General features: G+C 45.0%; 1 protein-coding gene across 2 annotated transcripts in view; it reads left to right on the top strand.

Annotated features, from left to right (window-relative positions):
* PI4KA (phosphatidylinositol 4-kinase alpha) overlaps positions 1-25143 on the top strand; it is a 520678-nt gene that overhangs the window by 269939 nt on the left and 225596 nt on the right. For both annotated transcript variants that reach the window (XM_069215218.1, XM_069215217.1), the window contains exons 24-27: positions 12030-12100; positions 12627-12751; positions 24001-24082; positions 24720-24803. In XM_069215218.1, the coding sequence (XP_069071319.1) occupies positions 12030-12100; positions 12627-12751; positions 24001-24082; positions 24720-24803 (362 nt within the window). The remainder of the gene's footprint in view (positions 1-12029; positions 12101-12626; positions 12752-24000; positions 24083-24719; positions 24804-25143) is intronic.

The raw sequence follows: 25143 nt of genomic DNA on the forward strand, positions 1-25143 counted from the left end.
CTGAATTTAGCAAGGGGTCATTTGTGTAGATCCTACAAGGTTTTCCTAAAGAAAATAACAGCTGAAATAAAAGAAATATTGAAATTGAGGTGAACAAAACAGCCATTTTTCTCAATGTTTTACTCTGTAACTTTTTGCTGCGATGTCAGATTTTTTAAAACAATCTACTGTTACGTCTGCTGGACTCCTCTGGTTGCAGAGATATATAGGGCTTGTAGGTTCATCAAGAACCCTAGGTACCCAGAGCCATTAAATGAGCTGCACCTTGCAATGGGTTTTCATTCTATGCTGGGTATACAGCAATTCATTTGCTGAAATATAAATACTGAAAATAGGTATCAAGGAAACCTTTTTATTTTCAAAATGGGCACAAGATAAGGTGTTGAGAAGCAGTGGTTATTTGCACATCTCTGAATTCCGGGGTGCCCATATTAGCATGTGAATTACAGTGCATTTCTCAAATAGATGTCTTTTTTAAACACTGCCTTACATTTGGAAGGAAAAAATGTAGAGAAAGACAAGAGACAATTACACTTGTTTTGGTATTCTATGTTCGTCCTAAGTCTAACGATAAAAATGGTACCTCACTTGTGTGGGTAGGGCTAATGCTCGTGACAGGAAAAGCAACCTGGACACATCACATTTATACATTGAAATCTGACGTGTTTTTTGCAAAGTGCTTAGCTGTAGATTTTGGCCCCTAGCTCAGCCGGCACCTAGGGAAACTTACCAAACCTGCGCATTTTTTAAAACTAGACACGTAGGGGAATCGAAGATGGGGTGACTTGTGGGGCTCCCGCCAGGTTCTGTTACCCAGAATCCTTTGCAAACCTTAAAATTTGGCCAAAAACACTTATTCCTCTCATTTTAGTGACAGAAAGTTCTAGAATCTGAGAGGAGCCACAAATTTCCTTCCACCCAGCGTTCCCCAAGTCTCCCAATAAAAATGGTACCACACTTGTGTGGGTAGGCCTAGCGCCCATGACAGGAAATGCCCCAAAACACAACCTGGACACATCACATTTTCCCAAAGAAAACAGACCTGTTTTTTGCAAAGTGCCTAGATGTGGATTTTGGCCTCTAGCTCAGCCGGCATCTAGGGAAACTTACCAAACCTGAGCATTTTTTAAAACTAGACACGTAGGGGAATCCAAAATGGGGTAACTTGTGTGGCTCTCACCAGGTTCTGTTACCCAGAATCCTTTGCAAACCTCGAAATTTGGCCAAAAAAACACCTTTTCCTCACATTTCGGTGACAGAAAGTTCTAGAATCTGAGAGGAGCCACAAACATCCTTCCACCCAGCGTTACCCCAAGTCTCCCGATAAAAATGGTACCTCACTTGTGTGGGTAGGCCTAGTCCCCGTGAAAGGAAATGCCCCAAAACACTATCCGGACACATCAAAATTATCAAATACAAAACTACCTGTTTCTGCGGGGTTTGGGGGCAATCTGCGTTGTTGGTCCTGGGCTCAGCAGCCATCTAGGGAAACCTACCAAAGCCAGACATTTCTGAAAACTAGACACCTGAGGGAGTCCAGGGAGGTGTGACTTGCGTGGATCCCCCAATGTTTTCTTACCCAGAATCCTCAGCAAACCTCAAATATAGCTAAAAAATCTAATTTTTCTCACATTTCTGTGTAGGATCACCGCACCGGGAGAAATTTCCTACCATCTAATGTTCCCCTCAGTCTCCCGGTAAAAATTATACCTCACTTTTGTAGGTGGGCCAAGTGCCTGTGACAGGGAAGAGCCAAAAACATGTTGAAATAGAGGGGGAACCAAAGCGGGTCCAAAAGGGCAGTTTGAAAAAAAACATTTTTAGAATGACAAGTGCAGCAGAATTTTTATCGGTAGATGAGACAATGCTGGGTGGTAGGAATTTTGTGGATTCCTGCAGATTCTAGAAGGTTCCATCACAAAAAGGTGGGAAAATGTGTGATTTCCAACTAAGTTGGAGGTTTGCAGGACTTTGTGGGCAAGAAAATGGTGCGAGGTGCATGTGAAGCACACCACCCTGGAATCACCCAGATGTTTAGTTTTCAGATGTGTCTAGGTCTTGTGGATTTTTCTACATGGCAGCGTCCCAAAGTCCAAAAAGTGCATCCTTCTCCATTACAAGTGGGACGATTTTGGGAGTTAGCCAAGCTCTCATCGCCCAAATGTAAAACCAAAACCCAAAATAATCAAGTGTCCTCTTGCTTGCCCTGGGATAAGATGTTTTAGTGTGCGGGGGGAGAGCTGAAAGTCTGTTACCTCCTTCATTTGGGGTGGGGGCATAACCAGGCCCATACTGGTTGGTAGCCACCACCCCACTCTTTTTTTTTTTTAATTCCCTGGCATCTAGTAGACTTTACCCTGGGGTGCGGATCGGAGGTAATTGCCCCATCTGCCTACTGGTGGGCAAAACAACTTTGTCCCCATATATTACCCCCACCCTCTTATTTTGAAAAACAAATCTTCCCTGGTGGGCTTTCTGCCCCACCCACCCCCCACCCCCTTGGGGGCTGATGGGCCTTCAAAAATGATATGGTCAACAGTAATGTGCCCTCATGGGGAGCGACCCTTGCCATGGGGCTGCCCCCCCAAAGAAAACACACACACACACCAACCCCTGGTGCCTAAGTGGTTTCTGCCTCCACCCCCCCAGGGGCAGATCAGCCTAATAGAAACAAGCCGATCTGCCCCTAAGGGGAGCAGAAATGGCCTAAAATAAATTTGCCCCCCCCCCAGGGGAGCAACCCTTGCCTAAGGGGTCGCTCCCCATACATTAAAAAAAATATATCCCTGGTGTCTAGGGGATTTCTTCCCCCCCACCCCCACCGGGGGCAGAAATGGCCTAAAAATATTTTGCCCCCCTGGCGAGCGGCCCTTGCCCAAGGGGCCGCTACCATTATGCGTTAGTATAAAGAAAACAAAAAAAAAACCTGGTGTCTAAAATGGCCTAAAAATAATTTGGCCCCCTGGGGAGCAACCCTTGCCTAAGGGGTCGCTCCCCACATATAAAAAATAAATAAACAAAAAAAAATTAGCCCTGGTCTCTAGGGGGTTTCTGCCCCCCCCCCCCCGGGGCAGCAGAAATGGGCTAAAAATATTTCGCTCCCCTGGGGAGCGGCCCTTGCCCAAAGGGCCGCTCGCCTGATGCGTAAGTATAAAATAAAAATAAAAAATCCCTGGTGTCTAGTGGGCATTTCTGCTTCCAACCGATTGGCAGCAGAAATGCTGAGAGAGACATGAAAGGAAAGGAAAGGTTTTTCCTTTACTTTCATGCCTCTCCCGCCCCACCTCCCGGTCAGAAGAGAAATGCCTTTGCATTTCTCTTCCGGGAACGCGCTGGAAACATGCTTCCAGGGTGATCCAAGGTGACCTGTGATGAGGTCAGCGCACGATTTGTGTACTGATGTCATCAGACGCCACTGGGGGGGTAGGAGGGGTTGGGTGGAAGGGTAAGCGATTCCCCTTCCATCCCCGACTGGGGTGTGAGGGCCGGCTGCAGGACAAGCTGGTCTCGTCCCAGGCACACGGGAACTGTGTGTCAGGATGAGACCAGCTCGCCCCAGGCACCCTGGGGGTTAAGCAGTAACATTTTTGTTATCATTAAGGCTATTTAGGGCACATAACTGAAACTGTTACACCGTGTAGGGTATATCTAATATGGAACCTCACCAGGAAAGTGAAAGGGTGGGTAATGAAAAATATCTCAATACCCCTTTAAGAGCCAGATGCCAGTGGGAATAGACTATGGGGGTCATTACGACCCTGGCGGAAGGCGGAGAACCGGCGTTAAGACCGCCAACAGGCTGGCGGTCTTACCTTGTGGGATTATGACCATGGCGGTTACCGCCATGGTCATCCACCGGTTCTCCGTTCCACCCGCCAGGGCGGAGACGACCGCCGGGCTGGAGACCTGGGTCTCCAGCCTGGCGGTCGTCACAATACCCCGGCGTTATTTGGACCCGGCTTACCGCCGTGGATTTCCAGTGGTTTGAACCGCCATGAAATCCATGGCGGTAAGCACTATCAGTGTCAGGGAATTCCTTCCTTGGCACTGATAGGGGTCTCCCCCACGACTCCCTCCCCTACACCCCCCACCACCCCTGCCACTCCCCAAAGGTGGCAGGGAAGCCCTCCCCACCCCGACCCCCAACATCACATAACTCACACACACCCGACACGCATGCAGGCACCACCAACACACACACGCACACACCCCGACATACATGCCAACATCCACACACACACACTCACACCCACATTCAAACATACACGCACACATCCATACAGACATACCGCACTCATTCCCAAACACGCATCACCCCCACAAGCATACACGCACTCACACACCCCCTCTACACACTCAGACGCACACCCCCATGCACGCACACAACACACAACACCCCCCCACCCCCCTCCCCTAACGGACAATCGACTTACCTGTTCCGTCGATCCTCCGGGAGGGGACGGGAGCCATGGGGGCATCTCCGCCGACACCACACCGCCAACAGAACACCGCCACGGCGAATCACAGGACGTGATTCGCTGGGTGGTGTTCTGTTGGCGTGGCAGTGGAGGTGGAGCAACCTCCACTTCCCCGCCTCCCGCCAGTATGGCTGTTGGCGGCTCTCCGTCTGAAAAAGGACGGAGAGCTGCCAACGGTCATAATAGGCCGAGCGGCAAACTGCCTGTACTGGCGGTCTTCCGCACGGCGGTCCCTCAGCGGTCTTTAAAAAAGACCGCTGAGGTCAAAATGACCCCCTATATGTCAGGGGACATACAAATATGTGTATGGAATTACTCCAACCTAGGTAATTAAGACCTATACATAACGAAGTATTGGACCGCTTAATGCTGAATAAATGTTGAGTAACCAGTGTATAAGCTAGAAAGAGAGCAGACTGCAACAAAGGACATAGAACACAGTGCTACCACCTGTCGAAGATACGTAGTACGGAGGCATACATTGACAATTAACTGACAGAACAACAAGAGCAAAGGCTCATAACATTTAGGTGGCTTTATATCAGAACTGTTTAGAGGTACTAGCAGAGCAGTGATAGAGGAGCCTCATGACTTCACCTTGTTTGGGGTCGATTGGTCAGTCTCCCTTAAGATGTCATCTTTTTCATCTAGGAATAGTTGTAGGTATCTGTGATCATTGAAGATATGGTGTTTGCCATCTACAAGAACTTTAAATTTTGCCGGACCTACAAAGGATAACTGGAGGTTTGGGTTCCTAAGTCTAGGACTGAGGGCAAGGAACCCCTTTCTAACCTCCACTGTGGATTTAGAATAGTCTTGCAAAATAAAAAATTTGTGACCATTCCACAAAATATGTATGTTCTTGCTCATAAAATTTAGACTAAATTCCGTGTGTTCATACCTCAGAAGGCGACAGACAATTTGTTCTTGTTGGTAGGCTTGAATGATGGGACACGGTGTGCCCTTTCTAGCTTGACGTCCTTTTTAAATGGCAGGCCGTCACCTGTGGTATCCATCCCTCCAGAAAGGCAATACAAGAACCAGAAGAGTTTTCTGATTCTTCAGGAACACCAAAGATGCATAGGTTTCCTCTTCGATTCCTGTCCTCATTTCAGCAATATCCTTTTGTAGGGTCTTGGTTATATTTTGTAGTTTATGAACGTCCTTGCTTGTGAGGGTAGAGTTGTCTTCCAGGGAGTTGATCTGGTTCTCTGCAACAGTCATTTTAGTATTGATGGTGTTTATGTCACTTCTGATTGCATATAATTCCTGTTGCATCACACCCGTATTGGTTTTAGTGGATTTAGCCAGTTCATATACTTCAGCGAGTTTTTTGAGGATCATGTCCATGGTGTTGCTTATGTCAGTTTTCCCCTTAACAGGCGAGTCAGGGAGTGGAGGTTCTGCCTTGGTGCGTTTATGGCTTTTAATTTCTTTTTCTGCTACAGTTCTTCAGATTGTAGTTGTAATGTGGATGAAATGCCAGCAAGTTTAGAGTCCAAAATGCTTAGCTTCAGTAGCAGTACAAGAGTGCCAGAGTCAATGATAAACCACATAGATTAAGGCTGCGGTACTTGTGGTGGACACAGGTTGGTAAGGTCTCTCATTTTAATGCCCACTGAAATAATCTGGGTACAAGTCGTTTATTTTACCATGATTAAGACGCTGCTAGGGTTTTGGAGTGACAAAAGATGACGTCTGGAGCAGTTAGTTTAACAGTGGTATGTGGTTATTGTGCACTGTTTGTTTGACCAAGTTCAAGGCAATATTGGTGAACTAGAGAGGCATACCACAACTAAGAGGCATATAATCAGTGACACCAGAAAAACAAGCAGAGGGCTCATCTAATTCCAACAGGGCAAATCAGGTCACATCACTCAGGTTTAAGACATAATGTTTTGCAAATTGTTCAGCCTTCTATATGCATAGATTTTGGCAGACACGCAGTCAATCAAGGAAAACTACGATCTGTAGTTTCTAATTTCTGAAGAGCCTCGTGGTGATCTGCCAACTTAGGGTCAGGCATTCAGAAGAGTGCTTCTTGGAGGCTACAAGGTGTTTCTGGAGTCCCCAGTCAAGGCAAAAATGCTTTGCTGGTAGGTGCGATGTAGCAGAACTACATTAGGACCCAAAGTGCAGTATAAAGATGCTTACTTGATTTACTGATCTCAGCAGTGTCCCGATGAAATTGCCTGCTCCCGGGCAGCAATTTTTTATACCTCGTTTGATCGTGCAAAAGAGTCAGGCAGACAGGAGGATCATCTAAAGAAAGCGCCAATAATCCTCCTCAGAAAGCGAACCTCTAGGTGGCCCAAATCTTCCCATCGCCGAATCAGTCATTTGCGTTTCTTGGGGGAAACTATGGTCTGTGAAAATGGTAAGTTGCTAGCTGCAGGAGCAGCTAAATCAAGCTGTCATCCACTGCGCCATCCAAGCCACACCCCCCATAGGTCCAATGATGTGACAGATAGCCTTTACCTGGTACCTTCATCAATGAAGCCTTTGCTCCCGTTCATTGAAGCTGGAGCCTTTTAAGGCCAGCAGTGAACCAACAGTTTGCATACATCCATGGGCTGGCCCTAAGGGATGCAGACTTCCCGTCAAACTACCAATTGTCAGAAAGCCTGGTAGTACAAGTGTCCTCTTCCATGAAACAATACCCAAGTTCCTTCCCCAGGGCATCTCCTGACCGGACTGGTAGCTTAAGAAAATTGTAATCTCTGAGAAGAAGGTCTGGTTCCAAGATCTGTAAATGCCCCTGCCTTTTGGCCAGGTACACCCACGCCTTGTGAAATAACATAGATAGTTGTCAATCAGTCAACTAGTATTTGTAGAGCGTGGCTTTTTATCCATGAGGGTATCCAGGTGCTTGCTGTCAGTCTCATTCAAAGAGCAGGGTCTTGAGCCCCTTCTTGTAGTCTGTCAGCAAGGACGAGGTGCGGAGGTAGAGGGTGTTCCAGGCTTTGGCAGCGAGATGCGTCCTCCGGCTCAACAGCGGTGTATGCGAGGGATCTGCCCGAGGGCAAGGTGAGCTGAGGTTCCTGGGGGGACGATAGAAGTGCAGACCGTGGTTCAAGTAGGTCAGTCCTTGGTCACGGAGGGCTTTGTAGCCTTGGGTCAGGAGCTAGAAGTGGCATCTCTTCTGGACTGGGAGCCATTGGAGGTCTTTCAGGTGCTGGGTGATATGGGTTCTCTTGGGCAGGTTGAGGATCAGTATGGCGGATGCATTCTGGATCGTCTTGAAACTTTGCATGAGTTTGGTGGTGGTGCCTGCATAGAGTGCTTTGCCGTAGTCCAGTCTGCTGGTGATGAGGGCATGCGTTTCTGTCTTCCTGGTGTTGATGGGGAGCCACTTGACGATTTTGCGGAGTATGTGGAAACAGGCTGAGGAGACCGCGTTGATCTGATGTTTCATGGAGAGTTTGCTGTCTAGGATGATGCCAAGGTTGCAGGCCTAATCTTTTGGTGTGGGGGGTGGGTCCAAGTTCAGACGGCCACCAGGAGTTGTTCCAGAGGGCGTTGTGGTGTGTGAGATGAGATCTTCCGTCTTGTCCCTGTTGAGCTTTAGGCAGTTGTCCTTCATCCATGTTGAGAAGTTCTTCATGCATTTGTGGAAGTTACTCTTGTTGAGGTGGGGTCGTCAGAGAGCGATAGGACGAGTCGTGTGTCGTCGGGTTAGGAGATGATGTTGATGTCATGCGATCTGATGATATCTGTGAGTGATGTCTTGTAGATGTTGAAGAGTGTTGGGCAGAGGGATAAGCCTTGGAGAACGCTGCAGATGTTATGCTTCTCTTGCGATGTGAAGGGAAGGAGGTCCTGTGAGAAAGGATGCCATCCATCTGAGCGCATCACCTGTTATACCAAACTGGCACAGGTGATTGATGAATGTGTGGTGGGAGACCGTGTTGAAGGCGGTGGAAATGTCAAGCAGGATTGGTGCGGCTGATTCTCCTTTGTCAAGAAGGTTACGGATGTCGCCGGTTGCGGCAATCAGAGCTGTCTCAGTGCTGTGGTGGGATCTGAATCCTGATTGAGAGGGGTCTAGTAGGTTGTATTTTTCCAGGTGTTTGGTGAGTTGGAGGTTGGCAGGAAACAGGAGCAGTGAGATGGTACGATAGTTCTAGAGTTCATTGGGGGTCAGCCGAGGGTTTCTTGAAGAGAGGGTCTGACCACAGCGTGTTTCCGGGCATCTGGAAAGGTGGCCGTGGTTAGCGAGGCATTGATAATGATGGTGATGAGTTGGCGGCTGTCTAGCTTTCTGGCTTATCTTAGGGACAACTTTGCTGAAGTTGATTGTGATGGACAAAATACAGCTTAACGGATATTGAGGGCGGACTTTGTAGAAAGGTTCCATGGGTTCTTCAGTAGCCTTCAGATATCATGCCAGGCTCCGCTACATGGGTTTCTCCGTGGATTTCCATCTGGCCTTAATGGCCATACACTTTTATGGGTCTCACTTCTATGCTGAAAAAGCAAACTTGACCTTCAAGAGATTCAGGTAGGGGCAGGCCACAGCTTGTTCACTAGGGTTGGCTTCCCTTGCTTGTCATTTTTATAAGCCAAAAAGTTTGTGGTTGCTCTAGGCGGATGCCTTTTTGCCAACCCAAACTCTCCCAGCCAGTTATAGCATCTAAACCAGTTCCAGTGGCAGTACAGGGGTCATGGTGTTTTCAAGAGTGGACATGATAGTCAGCACTTTTCCACCTCTCTTGCACCACCCAGTAAATCACTCAAGTTTCCCCTCAAGGGAATTGCAGCCTTTTAAGGGCCTGTCAGTACATCATGAAGGACCTGGGTAGACTGAAGATGATGCTAATCAATTATGCCCTCTCTTTTTAAGAATTTCCTCCTCCCATTCCTTCCATCTTTCTCTGACAGGTAGGTGAGCGCACACATTCTCCAGCAAGAAGTCATGGCTCTGGTGCACAAAGGGTCCATGGAGCTTGTCCCAGAAATGGAGGTGGGCAGGGATGTTACTCATGTTACTTTCTTGCACCCGGGAAAGTCGGTGGGCTTTGTATATTTTCAGTTTACTATCCTGCAGTTGCACAGGAGCGTAGCTTGGGGTAGGTCCATCCACTACCAAGTCACAGTCCTCCCGTTTGGATTTACATCGGCACCTTGGGTCATCACCAGGGTTATGGTAGTAAAACATATTCGGAGAATGGAAATTTAGTTATTTCTGTACCTTGACCATTGGCTTCTGAAGGCATCTTAAGTGCAGCTGGTGTCGCACTATCTTAACGGAACAGCAGCTGACTTGTAGGGTTCTCAATCAGCTTCGCCAAATCTCACATAGGGCCCTGACAGCATCTTTTCTTCATCACCTCTCCTAGCCTTCCCACCTCTTCAGAGGATTCGAGGCAGTCAGGATGTATGATTCTGAGTTTTTTGAGAAGGAGCTCTGATTCAGTCCTTGACAGTTCTTCACCTGTTAGCTCTGCTGGCTTCTTGTTTCCTCCAGCTGGCTCACAGCTGCTGGCATTTGTGTACTGTCCAGTGGTGTCTTCACCTCAAGTGGTTCCAACATGGGAGGTCTCTGACAGCCATCAGGATCACCCTGAAAATGGCAACAGATCTCTGATTTCGGTCGGTAGAGTAGAAATATGGTTGTGTGAAGGTCTTCTCCCCCTGCCTGCAATCGGCATGGTGGTGGATGCCTCCCCCTTAGGGGGTGAGGGTACTCACCTGGAGCTCAGAACCCTTTGATGCCCAGGGCAGCAAGCATGAACTGCAGGCAATATGCTTGGAGTTGAAGGCTTTCTTGCCTTCCATTTGCAGGTTCCTCACTAATCATTGTCATATATATAATGTAAATAAGGTACCAAGTTGGATTGGTGCATTACATAACTATTGGTCAAAATTCTATTGCCCTTGCTGCTGCATCATAGGGCTTGGAAAATGAAACTGACAAGGAACTGATCTCAAGGTGCCGGGGTGGCACTATTTGACTCCAGTGATCTTATGCCTGGGCTGGTCTGGATCCAGTCTGGCACCTGGCAATAGTCAAGTAGTGAGGGATCTGCTAGTAGAGTATCAACCAGTTAATGAAGGTCAGTAACTTGTTCAACTCTTAGAATTATGTTAATGATTATTGCGTGCTCTAAATATATTATTGGGTCACCACAGAATGTCTCTTATGCAAGCAGGGCCCTACTTCGACCAGATCCTCCCCCAACCCTTGTATCATGCTATGAGAATATGTTTTATTTGTTTCTGTGTATTTCTAAATGTAAGGTTTTTTTAACCTGTTCTGAAACACAGTGTAAGGTCTGAGTTCCAGCTTTTAAGGATGTCTCCTGGAAGATGGTAATAAGCCTTCAGGAGGAAATAAATTATTCTGTCGAAAAGGAATGCATTATGTCTCAACGAACAGGCAGGTCAAATGAGAAGCTAATACCCTGCTTAAAAACCAGTCACACATTATGAGACGTTGGGGGAGTCTCTTTCTTGATGTGTGCCAGCATATTTGCTCTCAGACAGATGCTAGGAGTGGTAGGCTGCACATATATGTGCAGTCTACGTAGAGACAAAGGTTGCAGGTCATGGCTTTTAAAGAGTTAGTTACTGTACTTTTTTTCTTTTTCGAAGACCGAGCAGTTCTCTTTCTTCATGTTTCAGAGTGGATTGATGAACAGGTTCCCTCCAGTGACAGAAATTACATCTCTAGATGGTATTTTTGACTTAGTTGATGACTCCACTTATTTGTGCAAGTATTCACATGTTTTTGATGTATAGTGTGTGACTCGCATAAATGTCTTCCTGGTGGCCTTTCCATCACCCAAGGGGGGGGAGCGAGTTGGTGATCGTTTATTCAGATGTACCATACATATCGTTCTCCAAAGTGGCTTTGGGAGCAATGTAGTATTTTCTCCATAAGGTGGTAGCGAATTTCATCATAATGATTCTATAAAGTTGTTGGATTTTTCTGTTTCTGCAATCATGAAAAGCCATGGAGAGATTACACAGGATCCAAAAGGGATCTCTCATTTGTTACAATCGTGGCAATTATCGGGTGAGCAGGCAGCCTTGTATGGTAATCAAGTATTGCTGGGTACGTCTTTCAAAGATAAAGACTATGCAGAGGTAAAAGTAGCCATTCAAAGAAAAGGTTGCATATCTCTGATAGATAATCTGGTCCCTCTGCAGAGTCTTCACTGCCCACCCATATCCTCTCAACGTCCTGTTTTATTGCTGCCTATGCTGCAAAACTACTGGGACTGAAAGGGTCAGCTGAAGCAGCACCAGTTACTTACGAGGGAGTTGTTACTCTAGGTCTGAGTAAAGCTGGTGTTTTTTTCCAGGATCAAGTCGCAGATTTTTTAGACTCTGAATCTGTATAAAGGATATGGTGTCTATAAGTAATCCACGGTACGTAACATTTTCTTCCGCCTATCTGTGAGGATACATTTGAGCAACAAAAACAAATTCAGGAATTTTAACTAGCTTCTTTTTGTTCCAGTGAGTCTTTTTTAAACTAATCTAATAAAAAAGTTGCAAAAAGAAAATGTGAGGGTTAAATGACTGTCTCCCTTTGTTTTCCTGCAGGAATGATGCAGTGTGTCATTGCAGTGGCTGATAAAGTGTTTGAAGCATTCCTTGCCGGGATGGCTGATAAGGTAAGTTGAGGCGACAGAAGTATTTCCACCTGTGCATTCAAGTAGCCTTTCACATGGCCACATTGAACAAACTCATAAATCACTGAACATGTATTAAGACCTCATGGGTGAATATGTGTCTGGTACTAACTTACAGAGAATATGCAAGTATCCAAAGTATGCGCTCAGTAAGCGTAGGCACGCCTATTCTGCAAAGCCTTCATGTAGGGGAGTCTTTGTGACCAATAATGGGTACCCTGACTGTGCACAAATAACTTTGAAAACGCTAAAGCCATAGTCCTTAGTGCTCCTTTAAACTAATATGTTTCATCTTGCAAGAGTGTTTTTCTTCAGTTGTGACGTTTATTTTACACAGGGTGAATCCCAATATGGTTTTCTGATATTCTTGGGTTAAGATAGCGTATTTTCACTAATATCTTATGTACGTTATTTAAAGATGTGGGGGTAAGATTTCATCATATCTGTCTTTAAGACAAGCTCTATTCAAAGAAACCCATGGATTTTAATTCTCTTTTTACATTCCCAGCCAAAGACTCGTGAAAATGAAGGGGAGCTGGAGCGGCATGCACAGTTTTTACTGGTGAACTTCAACCATATCCATAAGCGCATCCGTAGAGTGGCTGACAAGTACCTGTCCGGGCTAGTAGATAAGTGAGTATTAGCAAAAGTTTGGAAGATATCGCCCCATCTCTGCAGCAAGTGGCATCCAACCTCCTCATCAGCAGTGTAGCCTAGGATGAGTTTTGGCCTGAAAACCATGTTTGCTATAGAGTGGTTCTGTGGTCTAATATGTGAAACTTGGTTGAAAAAAAATGAAATTCAGCTTTTAATATTTTTGGATTTCTTGAGATACACTATCATAGCTTCAAATTCCCCAAATGCGCAAAGTGCCATCTCTTTGTGACTAAACTAGGGGACTATCTTTCAGTTCTGTATTTTTTGTTCAGGTGTGTGACTGGACCTCCATGCTCACATTCCTGGTGCACCTTCTGTTCCTTTTCTTACTTCATTTAGTGTGGAGTTGATCCTGCTTCATGGCTTTCATCAGTTTTACTTGTGTTTGGAGCTTTAGTGCTTTACGTCATTCTTGTTTTTACCTGACCTCAGTGTTTGTTTGTCTTCCTGCTGATTCCTCACCTTTACACCACTCCCAGGTGCCAGACTGGATCTGGAGAAATGTTTCCAGCAATCCTCATGCGCATCAGTAGATGGTGCCATGCGGCTCTGCGGTGATTATATTCCAGCCAGGAAGTGACAGAACTGAGACGCAGGGGAGGACCACTCTTGTTCCTTTTCTTTCTGCCCCCATCCCCACTCAAGCGGATCCAAAGCCACTTCCAACATTGTCTGCCAACAACTTCATGTTCCTACTACAACAGTGTGCTAGAGACAACAACTCAACTAAAGACTACAGGATTCAAATTGTGCCAATACTGCGAGAAGTAGAAGTCAGTCCTGGACCTACATGATGTGTGCTTGTGGCGCTTGGGCTCTGGTCATGACTCGCTGTTGTGAGATGTATGAACATAGTTATTTAGATATATGGTATTTCTAGAACTCAAACATAGCCAAGAATCAGAGGAGTGCTGTGCAAGCTCAAAGACAATCCTAAAGACTGCGAGTAATAGGAGAGGAAGCTAACTTGTGGTTAATGCCCTGTGTTCTAGTGCTCGTTAAAGAGCTGAGTCTTCAACTCTTTCCCTAATTGGAGAAGCGTTAGGTTGGTCCTGATGGATACAGGAATGTTGTTCCACATTCTGGGTGCATAGATGGAAAAGGGCGGTTCCTTTGTTTTTTTCTTCTTTTACACCTCTTAGTCTGCTGTGTGACGGCCTTCTGACTGTTGGTGTGCTGAGAATCACTGGAGATGGTGAACTTGTCTGGAAGATAAGCAGCCGTGCTGGTTATGATGGCTTTGTAATGAAGCAGCTAGTTTTGAAGATGGTGCAAGGCGGCAAAGGGGGGGGCAATGGAATTCCATGAGGACGGGGGTGATGTGATCATATTTCTTGAGGCCCTGGATGAGATGTGCTATGGCATGTAGGATGCCCCTAAAGGGTGCCAGTGTGGAGTCTGGGAGGCCATGAAATAGGGCATTACCACTGTCAAGATGCAGAGTATGATGTCTTAAACAGCACTTCTGAAGTCTTTCTGTATGAAACAGCTTGTCTTTCTTTAGAACAGAAAGCTATAACCAGGCTGTCTCTATTTTTTTAAGCAATGTGTTCCTTGAAGGTGAGGTCGGTGTTCAGAGTAAATCCAAGTGACTTGACATTCTGTAAAAGGTTCATGTCATTCAGCCAGGTTTGTCCTGTATCCTGTTTGTTGCTCTTTAAACATAACAGGAATTCTGTCTTGGTTGGGGTTAGCTTCAAGTGGGCGCTATTCATCCAGGTCTGGATGATATGCAAGAAGTGTTTGAGGTGTTGGATATTTGAAGCAGAGGAGACTTTCAAGCAGAGTTTGTATCATCGGCCTATTGGTGATAGCCCTCTATGGTGCTCCTTCAGTTGCCAGGGTGCACCAGGGTCTTCCGCTGGTGGGTCCAGTCCAGACAGTGACTGACTCCTCTGCAGCAGTTATTGGTCCTGTACCGATGCTGGTTCAGACTGTCATGCTGGCACCACAATCCACACCAGTTCCTTGTGCTCCGGTAACAATGCCGGGGACAGCCTGAGATTAATAACAATGGTAGATTCTGGCCCTAGACCAAAGCTGAGCAACTGCAGGCCTATGGCACACTACGAAATTACTAAGATGCAACCAGCTATTACACAATTAGATGCCAGTCAAAATTTCGGCCACAATGCCAGTAGTACCAGAGGCTAGATCCAATTCTGACTCAGCTGATGTGTACTTAATGTTCCTCATAATAATGATGATGAGGATGCCAATGATTTACTACCTCTAATTGCACTGATGATGGTTTATATTTAGACTTCTAAAATTCTGGTGTGGTAGACCCATTCCGTGAGAGGGAGCTAAACTCTTCCCTCTGGGCCAAAAATGGAGGAGAGTGCTCTTTTGTAGTACTGGTGCAAAGTGAAGCTGAAGTCTTGAACTTATAATTGCCCACTATTGAAACAAAGGCATATTTACTAACTAAATCTCCAAATAGGGCCAGATGCACATGAACCACTCGTGCCATTCAGTGAAGCCTAACTGACATCTTGATGGCTGCATTTATTAGACCATGTTCTAGCCATCCGGTTACTCAACCTGTGGCTAGGCGACGTGGTCTGGCCCCTAGTGACCTGGATTTCTCGACCAAACATCTTATGCCTGAAAGCCTGGTGGTTCAGACACCAACGAGTAGGTGAACTTGAATTGTTCTCCAACCAATCTTACTGATTGAGAATCCAGACAAATTGATTCTTTCAGAGGGAAAATGGTCTCCTTGGCCAGAATGTCCGTAGGGTCAGCCAGTGAATTATATCTGATAGGTAGATACAACTGAGCCTTGTGAAACATGGTCAACAAGATCTTACTGATTGTCTGGAAGACCTCTGGACCTTGTTAGCTCAAACAATAGAAGATGCTCAAAACATGGCCAAGTATCCATAGGTGGAGCTGCTGGTACTAGTGTTGTGCATTTGGGGCATGCCAGCATGAGATCAACTTGGTTTTCAGGAGGAATGCAAGTGTCCCTAATGGATATGCCCTAGGTGTTTGGAGAGAAAGCTGCTCTGGTACTGACTCAACACTCGGACAAATTAAAGAAAGTTGTGCCACAGCACAATTGAGACGATTGGGGCTACTGCCTCAAGCCAAGCAATTTCATAGAAAGTTCATGGGCTATTCCAAGAGGGTAGCTTTTATAAAGCTTCAGACACTCCTAACCAATACTAGAGTAGCAAACCCAGCCTTTTGGGAGCAGAGGACATGCCACTCGAAGCTGTTAGCACTAGGAGGGGCAACAATCTACCAGCTCCCTCTCTCTTGCAGCAGCTTTCAAGTCACTCCTGAGTGCCCTCTAAGGTACATTTCAAGCCGGTAAGGGAAAGAATATAGCATTTCCTCCCCTGATGGAAATGCATTACGTCTGACAGATACATTACGTCTTACAGTTAGTTCAAAATATGTCCTTCCCCTCATTTCTTTTCCCACGCCATCTTCCTTTCACACTGTAGTGACATTCGGAGGAGCACTCCGCATTCTGATTCTGTCAGTCAACCTTTTGTTGGCCAAAGGTACTATCAAACAGGCACTAGACTCTGAGAGAGGAGGAGAATGCTGCTTGTGTTACTTTCTCATTCTGAAGCAAGACACAGGGCTATGTGTATTCCCACATACCCATCCTGTAATCCTTCAGATTGCACCTGTGGTGTGAGGTGGCCCAGAACAATTTCAGTTTACAGTGCTCCCTTTTGGTCCATACCTTGGCCTCTCACAAAAGGAATGGCGGTGTACCTCGATAGCTGGTTGCAAAAGGCGGGCTCGCCACAGTCAGTCATAAGCCACCTCTGAACGTTGGCCATACTCCTGACATTTTGGGGTTTTACCATAAATGAGGCAAAATCCCACGTGAGCCCTAAGCAATGACCTTGGGCCACATGTACATAGCTTTTATTTGGTCTCAAACACATCATGCCATTTGCGACCAAAAGAGCATTTTCCTATGTACAAAACCCTATTTTTACGATTCTGTAAACTATTACCAAATCTCAAAATGGGTCAGCGTTCCGATGTTAGGAAGGGGTGTGTTAAGGGCATCCATTCCTAATAGCGACTCGCGGTCCTATGTGTGAGTGTTTTGCGACCGGAATGTGGTCGCAAAACATTAGCTTTTTAACACCAATTTCAACTTGGTTTTAACGCATTCGCCAATGGGACTGGGTACCCAGGGGACCCCTTCTCCTTTGTGAATGCATGCAAAATCATTTTTTAAGAGCAGGCAGTGGTCAAACGGACCACTGTATACTCTTAAAAAATCAAACTGAAATGTTTCATTTTTTTCTTTTTGAATGCATCCCGTTTTCCTGCGTTTAAAAAAAAAAAATGTTACTTTATTTGAAAGCAGTTACAGACATGACCCAGCAGGCCACCATTCCTGTGATTTTTGCAGTTCCCAGTGGGTTGCAGATTTCGACCTACCTTATTAATATTAATGAGGTAGTTCTATTTGTGACCTGCTGGGAATCGCAAAACAAAAAAACTCGATGGAGTTACATACATTTGGATTTGCGATTTCCTAATTGCCATTCGCATGGAGTCGCAATTGGGAAATCACAATTCCTACCATATGTACACATAGACCTTCATTCCTCTGGGCAATTCTGGACATTGTGACATTCAGGGGCTTTCCTCTGCCGCATTGAGTCTGTGACATTTGTGATATGAACCTGATATTTTCGGATCATTTCTGGTTGTTTGTGAGGATGGTTCTGAGGCTTCTTAGTTTTCTTGCCTCGTGCATCTTTCTCATCTCGAATGCTAGCAGTTGAACTCCATCCAGGTGTCACAGGAGACGACTTGGGACAAACAAACTTCCAGACAAACATCAGCCTGAACTGCTACAGGCCTCTCTTCTTATCTCTCCTGGTGTTCACAATGGCGATAGACTCAACACTGCTGGGTTGGGGGCTGGTTGTATAAGTAGAGAGAGCAAACACCAGAAAGTGACTTCAGTGCGTAGGGGTGTTTTTTATATGCGACTCTGCACCTAAGCTTCCTGGGCAGTTTGAAATGAAGGCTGAGCCATGTGGCACCATCTTTCAGTCTCCTGCGGCATTGCTGAAGATTTATCCAAATCCAGTCTGGCACCTGGGAATGCGCTAAAGGTGAGCAATCTACTGTTAGGTGGAGTATCGATCAGAAAGAGCATTACCGAAAGTAAGTAACTTGTTCATTTATGAGGATAAAGTCTATACAGTATAAGAAAAAATACATTACCAGATCATGCACTTACTTGGAGCCCACATCCTCTAGTTCAGAAATCCACAAAAATGATGTTTGTGATCTGCATATGGTTGAAAAAAAAATCCATCAATAACTTTGCTTTCAAAACAACTTATATTTGTATGCCAGTGAAAAGGCAAGTTAAGCATTAACTAAAATTGAATTAGAATTGAGCTCCTTCTTTGCTAGTCCACAATTCTTGGGGGCTGCTCATACGCAGGATAGTTGGCCCAGCTGTGTAGTGTGGATCCAGAAAGAACAGCAAATCAAAGAAGGAAGTTGTGTGGGCTAGTGGTGATGTAGAGACTTGAGGGCAGATGTATCAAGCATTTTTGCAGCCGCAAACAGCCCAATTCAGTATTGGGCCATTTGTGAGCGCAAAAATGCATTTTGATATGTAAGAATTCCAAATTGTGATTTGGTAACATGTTACCAAATCGCAATTTGGAATTGCGAACACATACTGATTCGGCATTAAGAAGGGGTGTGTTCAGAGCGTCTGTTCCTAATACCAAATCACAGCGGTATGTAAGAATGTTTTGAGACTGAAATACGGTCGCAAAACACTTGTATTTTACCACCTACTTCAAGTAGGTGGTATGTCATTCTCAAATGGGTAAGGATCCACAAGCGACCCCTTCCCCTTTGTGAATATTGTAAAAACATTTTTTAAAGCAGGCAGTGGCCTAATGGACCACTGCCAGCTCTTAAAAAATGATAAGAAATTATTTCATTTTTCTTTTTTAAACGCATCTGTTTTCCTTCGATTTTTGTTTCCTAATGGGTCGCAAATAGTGACCTACCTCATTAACATTAACGATGTAGGTCGATTTGCGACCCACTAGGATTCGCTAAATGAAACTCTGGGTTTCATACATTAGGAATAGCGATTGAGATTACCTGCAATCGCAAATAGGTAATCACTATTCCTAACATTGATGCATCTGCTCGATAGTGTTGCTTTTGTAATCTTCAATCCAGGCCCTATCCTCTCCTTTACGCCTTGCCTTCCCCACCATCACACTATCACTGACATAGAATGTGAGGGTGCTACACTGACCAATAACTGAATGGAAAGCTAGCTTAAGGGCAGGAGACTGCTCGTCGAGAGCCAATGAGTTTTTGTGTTTATTCTCTTGTCTGGTCCTACTCTTGACCCATCTTTTTTGAGAATGAAGACTCCAGACTTTCCCGATGTGGCCTTACAGTAAAGGGTACTGGGGTTTGGTTCCCCAGTGAATAGACAGGGCTTGCTATGCAATCCCAAAGTGCTTTGTTTAGGGGCAGTGTGGTCAAGCACCTTAGGCTTAACACAGAGGAGTTCAAGACATCTACAAATATACACAATGGTTAATAAATGAGCCACACGACTCAAGAAGGAGATCCCCACTAATTTATAAAAATAGCAAGTATCTTTATATATGTTTAGGAATCAGAGAAACATTGTACTGAGAAAGGTTGGACATTTACTCCTGACAAGTAGTAAAGTAGAAGTTCTTCCAGGGTTGGGGAAAAATGGTTGGAGGGAAAGTGAACTTGTAAATGCTCAATAGCTTTTCACATGAGCAAATATACATTTGCTCGCGCTAAAATACAGTACACAAATATTTTCTAGGAGTGCGATATCCTGGTCTACTTCTGTAAATTCTTGTGCATTCATGAAAGCCACTAATGCAAAGACATATACAATGGGTTCACTTTTGTGACTTTCTGTAAGAATTGGGCCCCTAATTAGGTCTGGCGTTAACCAATCAGGTCTCTTTATCCATCTATCAGCTGACTTTACTGTGAGAAATAACATGCTGCTCTTCCACAAGGCGCATATTGGCACACAAAGCAGTTTTGTTTAGTGCCAGGAAGTAGTACTGTGGCAATGTGTGCTTTTAGAGACAAAATCTTTTTTTGCCAGTGCTAGTAACAATGGTGAGGGCCTGGCAGCTCCCACAACAATAACATGTTTAAAAAGCCATGTCAAAACAAGACACACATTGACAAAACCAAAAGACTGACCACCAGTGTTGGATCGGTTGGCTTTGCCAGTGCTTGTTTGTTTTCATGTTTCCCATCTTGTTGAAAATGGTTACACTGATTTTCCATTATGAATATGTTTTGAAAATAATAGCCTGCATCAACACATTTTACTAAATGATGCTTCAAAGAAACAGATCCTAAAATTTCAAAGTAATTTAGCATAACTTTTATTTTCCTACTTGATTTGTTTATCTGAACATTTTATTTTGAAGGTAAAGATTCATCAGTCTTGCTTACAAGCCTCTGCAAACATTAACATCTAATCAGAGAGCATTCTGAAGGCATTTAACATGCATATTGTTAAACTTTCAAATGTGTGTGTACGCATGTTTTTTTTTACTGGAACCACTGTCAGTACTGCAGTGTGACCTTACAAAGTTTAATGTGAGCGCTCACACTAATAATAAAGGCTTTGCATTCAATGGACCATAAATACAAAATCAAACATCATTAACATATGACACAATTATTACCTCAACTGCAGACAGTTTCCTTTCCTGTAAAGTGGCAGCCAAAGGATTTGTGCTGCAGGGGGTTGGGCCTGCTTGTCCCACAGACATAATAAACATGAAAACTTGTTGTCCTTGACCCCAAACAATATGTCCTGGGTGTCGGGCTATAGGAATTCCACACCGCTGAACTTACATATATTGCATGCAGTGTTACAGGACATGGCACTCAGGCTGTGTGCCATGTCATGTTTACACTTTTGTCTGCACCAAGGTACGCAGCCTGCAATGGCAGTCGGTCATGTGCTTGGTGAGGGGTCCCTTAGGGTGGCACAATTCGTTCTGCCACCCTTAGGGACCTCCTTTAGTACCACAGGCCCTATGTACCAGGGGTACCATTTATTAGGGACTTATAGAGTGTTGCTATAGGTTTTGCCAGTTGGGATAACAACTGTGCAGTTTTGGGAAAGAGCTCTGGCACTGGGGACCTATTTAGAAGTAACCCATTGCACTTTCAGTCAAAATCACTTCATGTACCAGGCAAACAGTGGGTGTAACCATGTCAGAAAGGAGCACTTTCCTACAGCAATATAAATTATACTTGTTATGGTTATCAAGGGACACATAGATCAAAATGAAATCAACAGCATGCGTAACATAATCACTTTGACTCTGCACTATTGAGGTCATATGTAGCATGCTTGTTGACAAGCTTTAGAAGAGCGCACAGGAGCTGCATATTCAGTGACATCTTTTGACTCACACTGTACCCCTGTAACAACCCTCCACTGGTCCTTGACAAGGATGTTTGTCTCTTCCAGAAACACATGCATGAAAAATCTTCAATTATCTTTCAACCACCCAGTAGCTACCCAATGCCTCTAGAAAATACTACAAGTTCAAAAGAGGGCGCCAATTCTAAGTTCAGATATCCCGCCCCGCCAAATGTTAAACGTGCTCCCCATTGACATCTTCATAGAGGCACGTGATCCAGCCTTGAGAAAGAAACCTAAAACCTGTGCATGTTAACCAACATTTTTTTTTTTTTTTTTTTTTGTTTGTTTTTTGCATGGAAGCACCCAAACCAGACTCCGTGGATTCAACGCAATACCAGCCTGGAGCTTTGTGTTGACTTGATAGATAGATAAATAGATAATACTTTATTGCACAATTAATTAAAATATCTACAATCTGGGACCTCTGAACAGGATAGAAACAGGACCATGAAATAAGTATAAAATGCATGTATGTAAAACATTGGCTAAGACCATAATAAAAAGGAGTGACGCGTCAAAATCAAATGGATTGAGAGGACATTAATAGTGGGTGGGCTGCTCCTCCACAAACAAAAAGGCTCCCCTTTGCCCCCCTTCAGTTACTGTTACAGGCCAAATTGGGGTAGGGGGGTGTTAGTTAGCAAGCCTTTAGAGCACTGACAAGTTAATCATTGTGAGAGTGTGAAATTCAGCATGGGGGCGAACTCGGGGACCAGCCAAGAGGCCAGTAAAGAACTGCAGCTTTCATGAATTTCACAAAGCAGGCAGCTAGCTGTGCTGATTCACCTCTCGGGCACGCTTCTACAGCACCTTGGCAAGTCCAGACATTTAAGATGCACCAAACCAGTTGAAGCCGGAGGTTCCTTAGGGGGAGCAGCTCATCACAGGTGCAGAGTACATAGGTCAGTGATTCCGCTCCCTATGCGCAGAGGCAACATTGTCTGTCAGTGTCATCCAGGTTCCTTCGGCCATACCAGTAGGACTTCAGAAAAACCAATCCAAAGCGGAAACCCATTAGCTGATGTTTCATAGTCAAGTTGAGGGGCAGTAAGATAGTGGGGGGTCCCTGGCTCGTACAGCATAGAAGTCATCTCTCCGTGACCCAATTTCTTCACAGCTTGTACATCACGATCTGTCGATATTAGCCTAACTTGTTTAATTAGCAGTTCATCTACCACAGGTACCAACAGGCCTCTTGTCAAGATTGCATGTGCATCCTGGGCCTCAAGGGCATGATTTAGGTACTTGTGCCAATTTGTTGCTGGGCCTCCTGTCAGTTCCCAGATAGAGGGCCTGATTTAGATATTGGTGGACATGTTGCTCCGTCACAATGGTGACTGATATCCCGTCCGCTGAAATCTAAATCCCGTAGAATATAATGTTTTCTAACGTGCGGTTCTTCATCTGCTTGACTTTCAGGCTATGGGCTAGGAACTTGGCTTTTAATATCCAGTGCTGCAAGGTTAACCCAAACTCTTGTCGGATTTGAGCATGTGATGTGCAGTTTGGAAGCAAAAATACTCTTCGGTAGCAAGAAGCCTGTACTCTGTCCAACCAATTGGCCATTTTATATCTGAATGTCAGTGCCCTGTAGGCAGTGATGCAGAGGAATTTGCGTTCTATTACTTTCAGAAGAGGGGATAAGTCTGGACTCTTCATTGATTTTTGCACTCACGGAAAGCCCATTCTAAGGAGTTTGCTGCCCCCCCTGTTAGACATTGATGTGTGTTGATAAACCGCCCCTGTGGGCCAGCTAAACCACCAGATATTTGTAGGTGTCCGCCATCTCAGTAGCCTGTCCCTTGATGAACCATGTCCCCCTTTTTAGCAGTTTCTGGGTGATTATCATTACCTTTTTCATTACGTTCACTTTTAAATGATTAGCCTCACAGTAGACAGTGAGCGCATTAAAGAGCCTCTAGTAGCCAATCAGCGTTTGGTCCAAAAAGACCGTGCCATCTGAAATTTTGAAAAGAGCCATTTTAGGTGGAAATGCCCTCACTGGTGCCAGGTGGCCTGGGAGGTCGGTCAGGTACAGATTAAATAAACGTGGTGCCAGTATGCAGCCTTGCTTCAGGCATTTGTTTGTCCAGATTTTGCCCATAGTAGTCCATCCGGCGCTAACTGTTATCTTTACACAAGTGTCAGAATAAAGGGTAATGATGGCTTTTAATACACTTTGAGGGCTGCCTCAGGTCTTAAATTTTGCCCAAAGGGTTGGTCGCAATACACTGTCGAATGGTGTTAAGAAATCGATGAACCTGGCATAGGAGGCCTTGCCCTTGGCTGCCACTGTGGCTACAATCAGTTGAGAGATGCAGATGAGGTTGTCTTCAGTGTGGCAGCCCCTTTGAAAGCCGGTTTGAGTCAGGGGGATCAGCTTTTTCCACCACCCAGGCTTGGAGCTCTTGATTTAAAATGCCAGCACATCACTTCCCTTCAGTGTTGAGGAGCGCGATTAGTCAATAGTTCCCCAGGCATGTTTGCAAGCCTTTCTTATGGACAGGGACGAAAAGTGAGTCCCTCCATGTTTCAGGGATGGTTGCCCCCAATATATACTCCTGAAATAAAGGCACCATTAGAGAGGGCCATCGAGTCAGGGCTTATTTATATACTGTGGCCGCAGACTTTGTATTTTTTGGACATCTATTTTTATTGCATTCGTTTATCAGTCAGTAGTTTCCCACACTATCTTATAACTCCCATTATGCTGTTAAGATTTCATTTATATGTTTCTTTTCTTTAGGTTTCCGCATTTGCTCTGGAGTGGGACTGTGCTGAAGACTATGCTGGATATCCTGCAGACACTTTCCCTGTCTCTCAGTGCAGTAAGTGCCTTGCTGTCAAAATTGTTTTCTCAGTGTTACTGACCAGCAGAGCTTGGTTGTTTGTTACCATCTCTTGTTCAGAATTGTGGGCTGTTGTCTATTGTACTCTTGGTTTGTCCGCCATGTTCTGTTGTCTCCAAGTTCCAGAATCATACTTTTATTTAGAGATCTCACAGCCCCAGGCAAGTTCCTGATGTGAGTGTATGCTTCTTGAAAGCTCATGTTCATCGTGGTTTTTGCACATTTGTGGCCTAGTCTGGTTTATTCCTGACCTTGCCAGAAATCAATAAAGATTTTTCAAGTTGATTTGCCTGGCGTTCTACTCCTGTGGTAAGTTTCTGTAGCTTTTGTTTACCTGATGTTGCTGTGGACTTTATTTACCATCAGCGAAAAATCTGTCTCTCTTTTCCTTTTCCTTATGTCAGCAATCATGTGGCCATGAGTGGTTGCAGTATATTCATATTATACTGTTCACTGGGGTTGTAGATGGTGGTTTAGGCTGAGAATGAATCACTGGGCGTGCTCTGTGCTCTTAAACACTGGGAATTGACTTTTGCTTCCTTGAGACCTTTTGTCTTCATGCATGGGTACAAAGTGCATGAGGCTCTCCTGATGTGTTGTGTTTGCTTTGTTGTAGGACATACACAAGGACCAACCATACTATGACATTCCTGATGCCCCGTATCGAATCACTGTCCCTGATACCTACGAAGCCAGAGAGGTATGTGTGTCTGCTCCTTGTCTTTTCAAGTCATCTGTTATCCTAACAATAGGTTGCCATCTATCGGACTTCAGCATATATTGTAATAACTGAATGTTCGATGGCATCTGTCGCTGTAGATACGCATGTTCTGCAATAGCTCGCCATCTGGTGTTGGGCCGGAGTGTTACAAGTTGTTTTTCTTCGAAGAAGTCTTTCGAGTCACGGGACCGAGTGACTCCTCCTTTTGTCTCCATTGCGCATGGGCGTCGACTCCATCTTCGATTGTTTTTTTTCCTCCATCGGGTTCGGACGTGTTCCTGTCGCTCCGAGTTTCGTAACGGAAAATTAGCTAATTTCG

This window comes from Pleurodeles waltl, chromosome 11 (assembly GCF_031143425.1).
Source record: "Pleurodeles waltl isolate 20211129_DDA chromosome 11, aPleWal1.hap1.20221129, whole genome shotgun sequence".
Lineage (NCBI taxonomy): Eukaryota > Metazoa > Chordata > Amphibia > Caudata > Salamandridae > Pleurodeles > Pleurodeles waltl.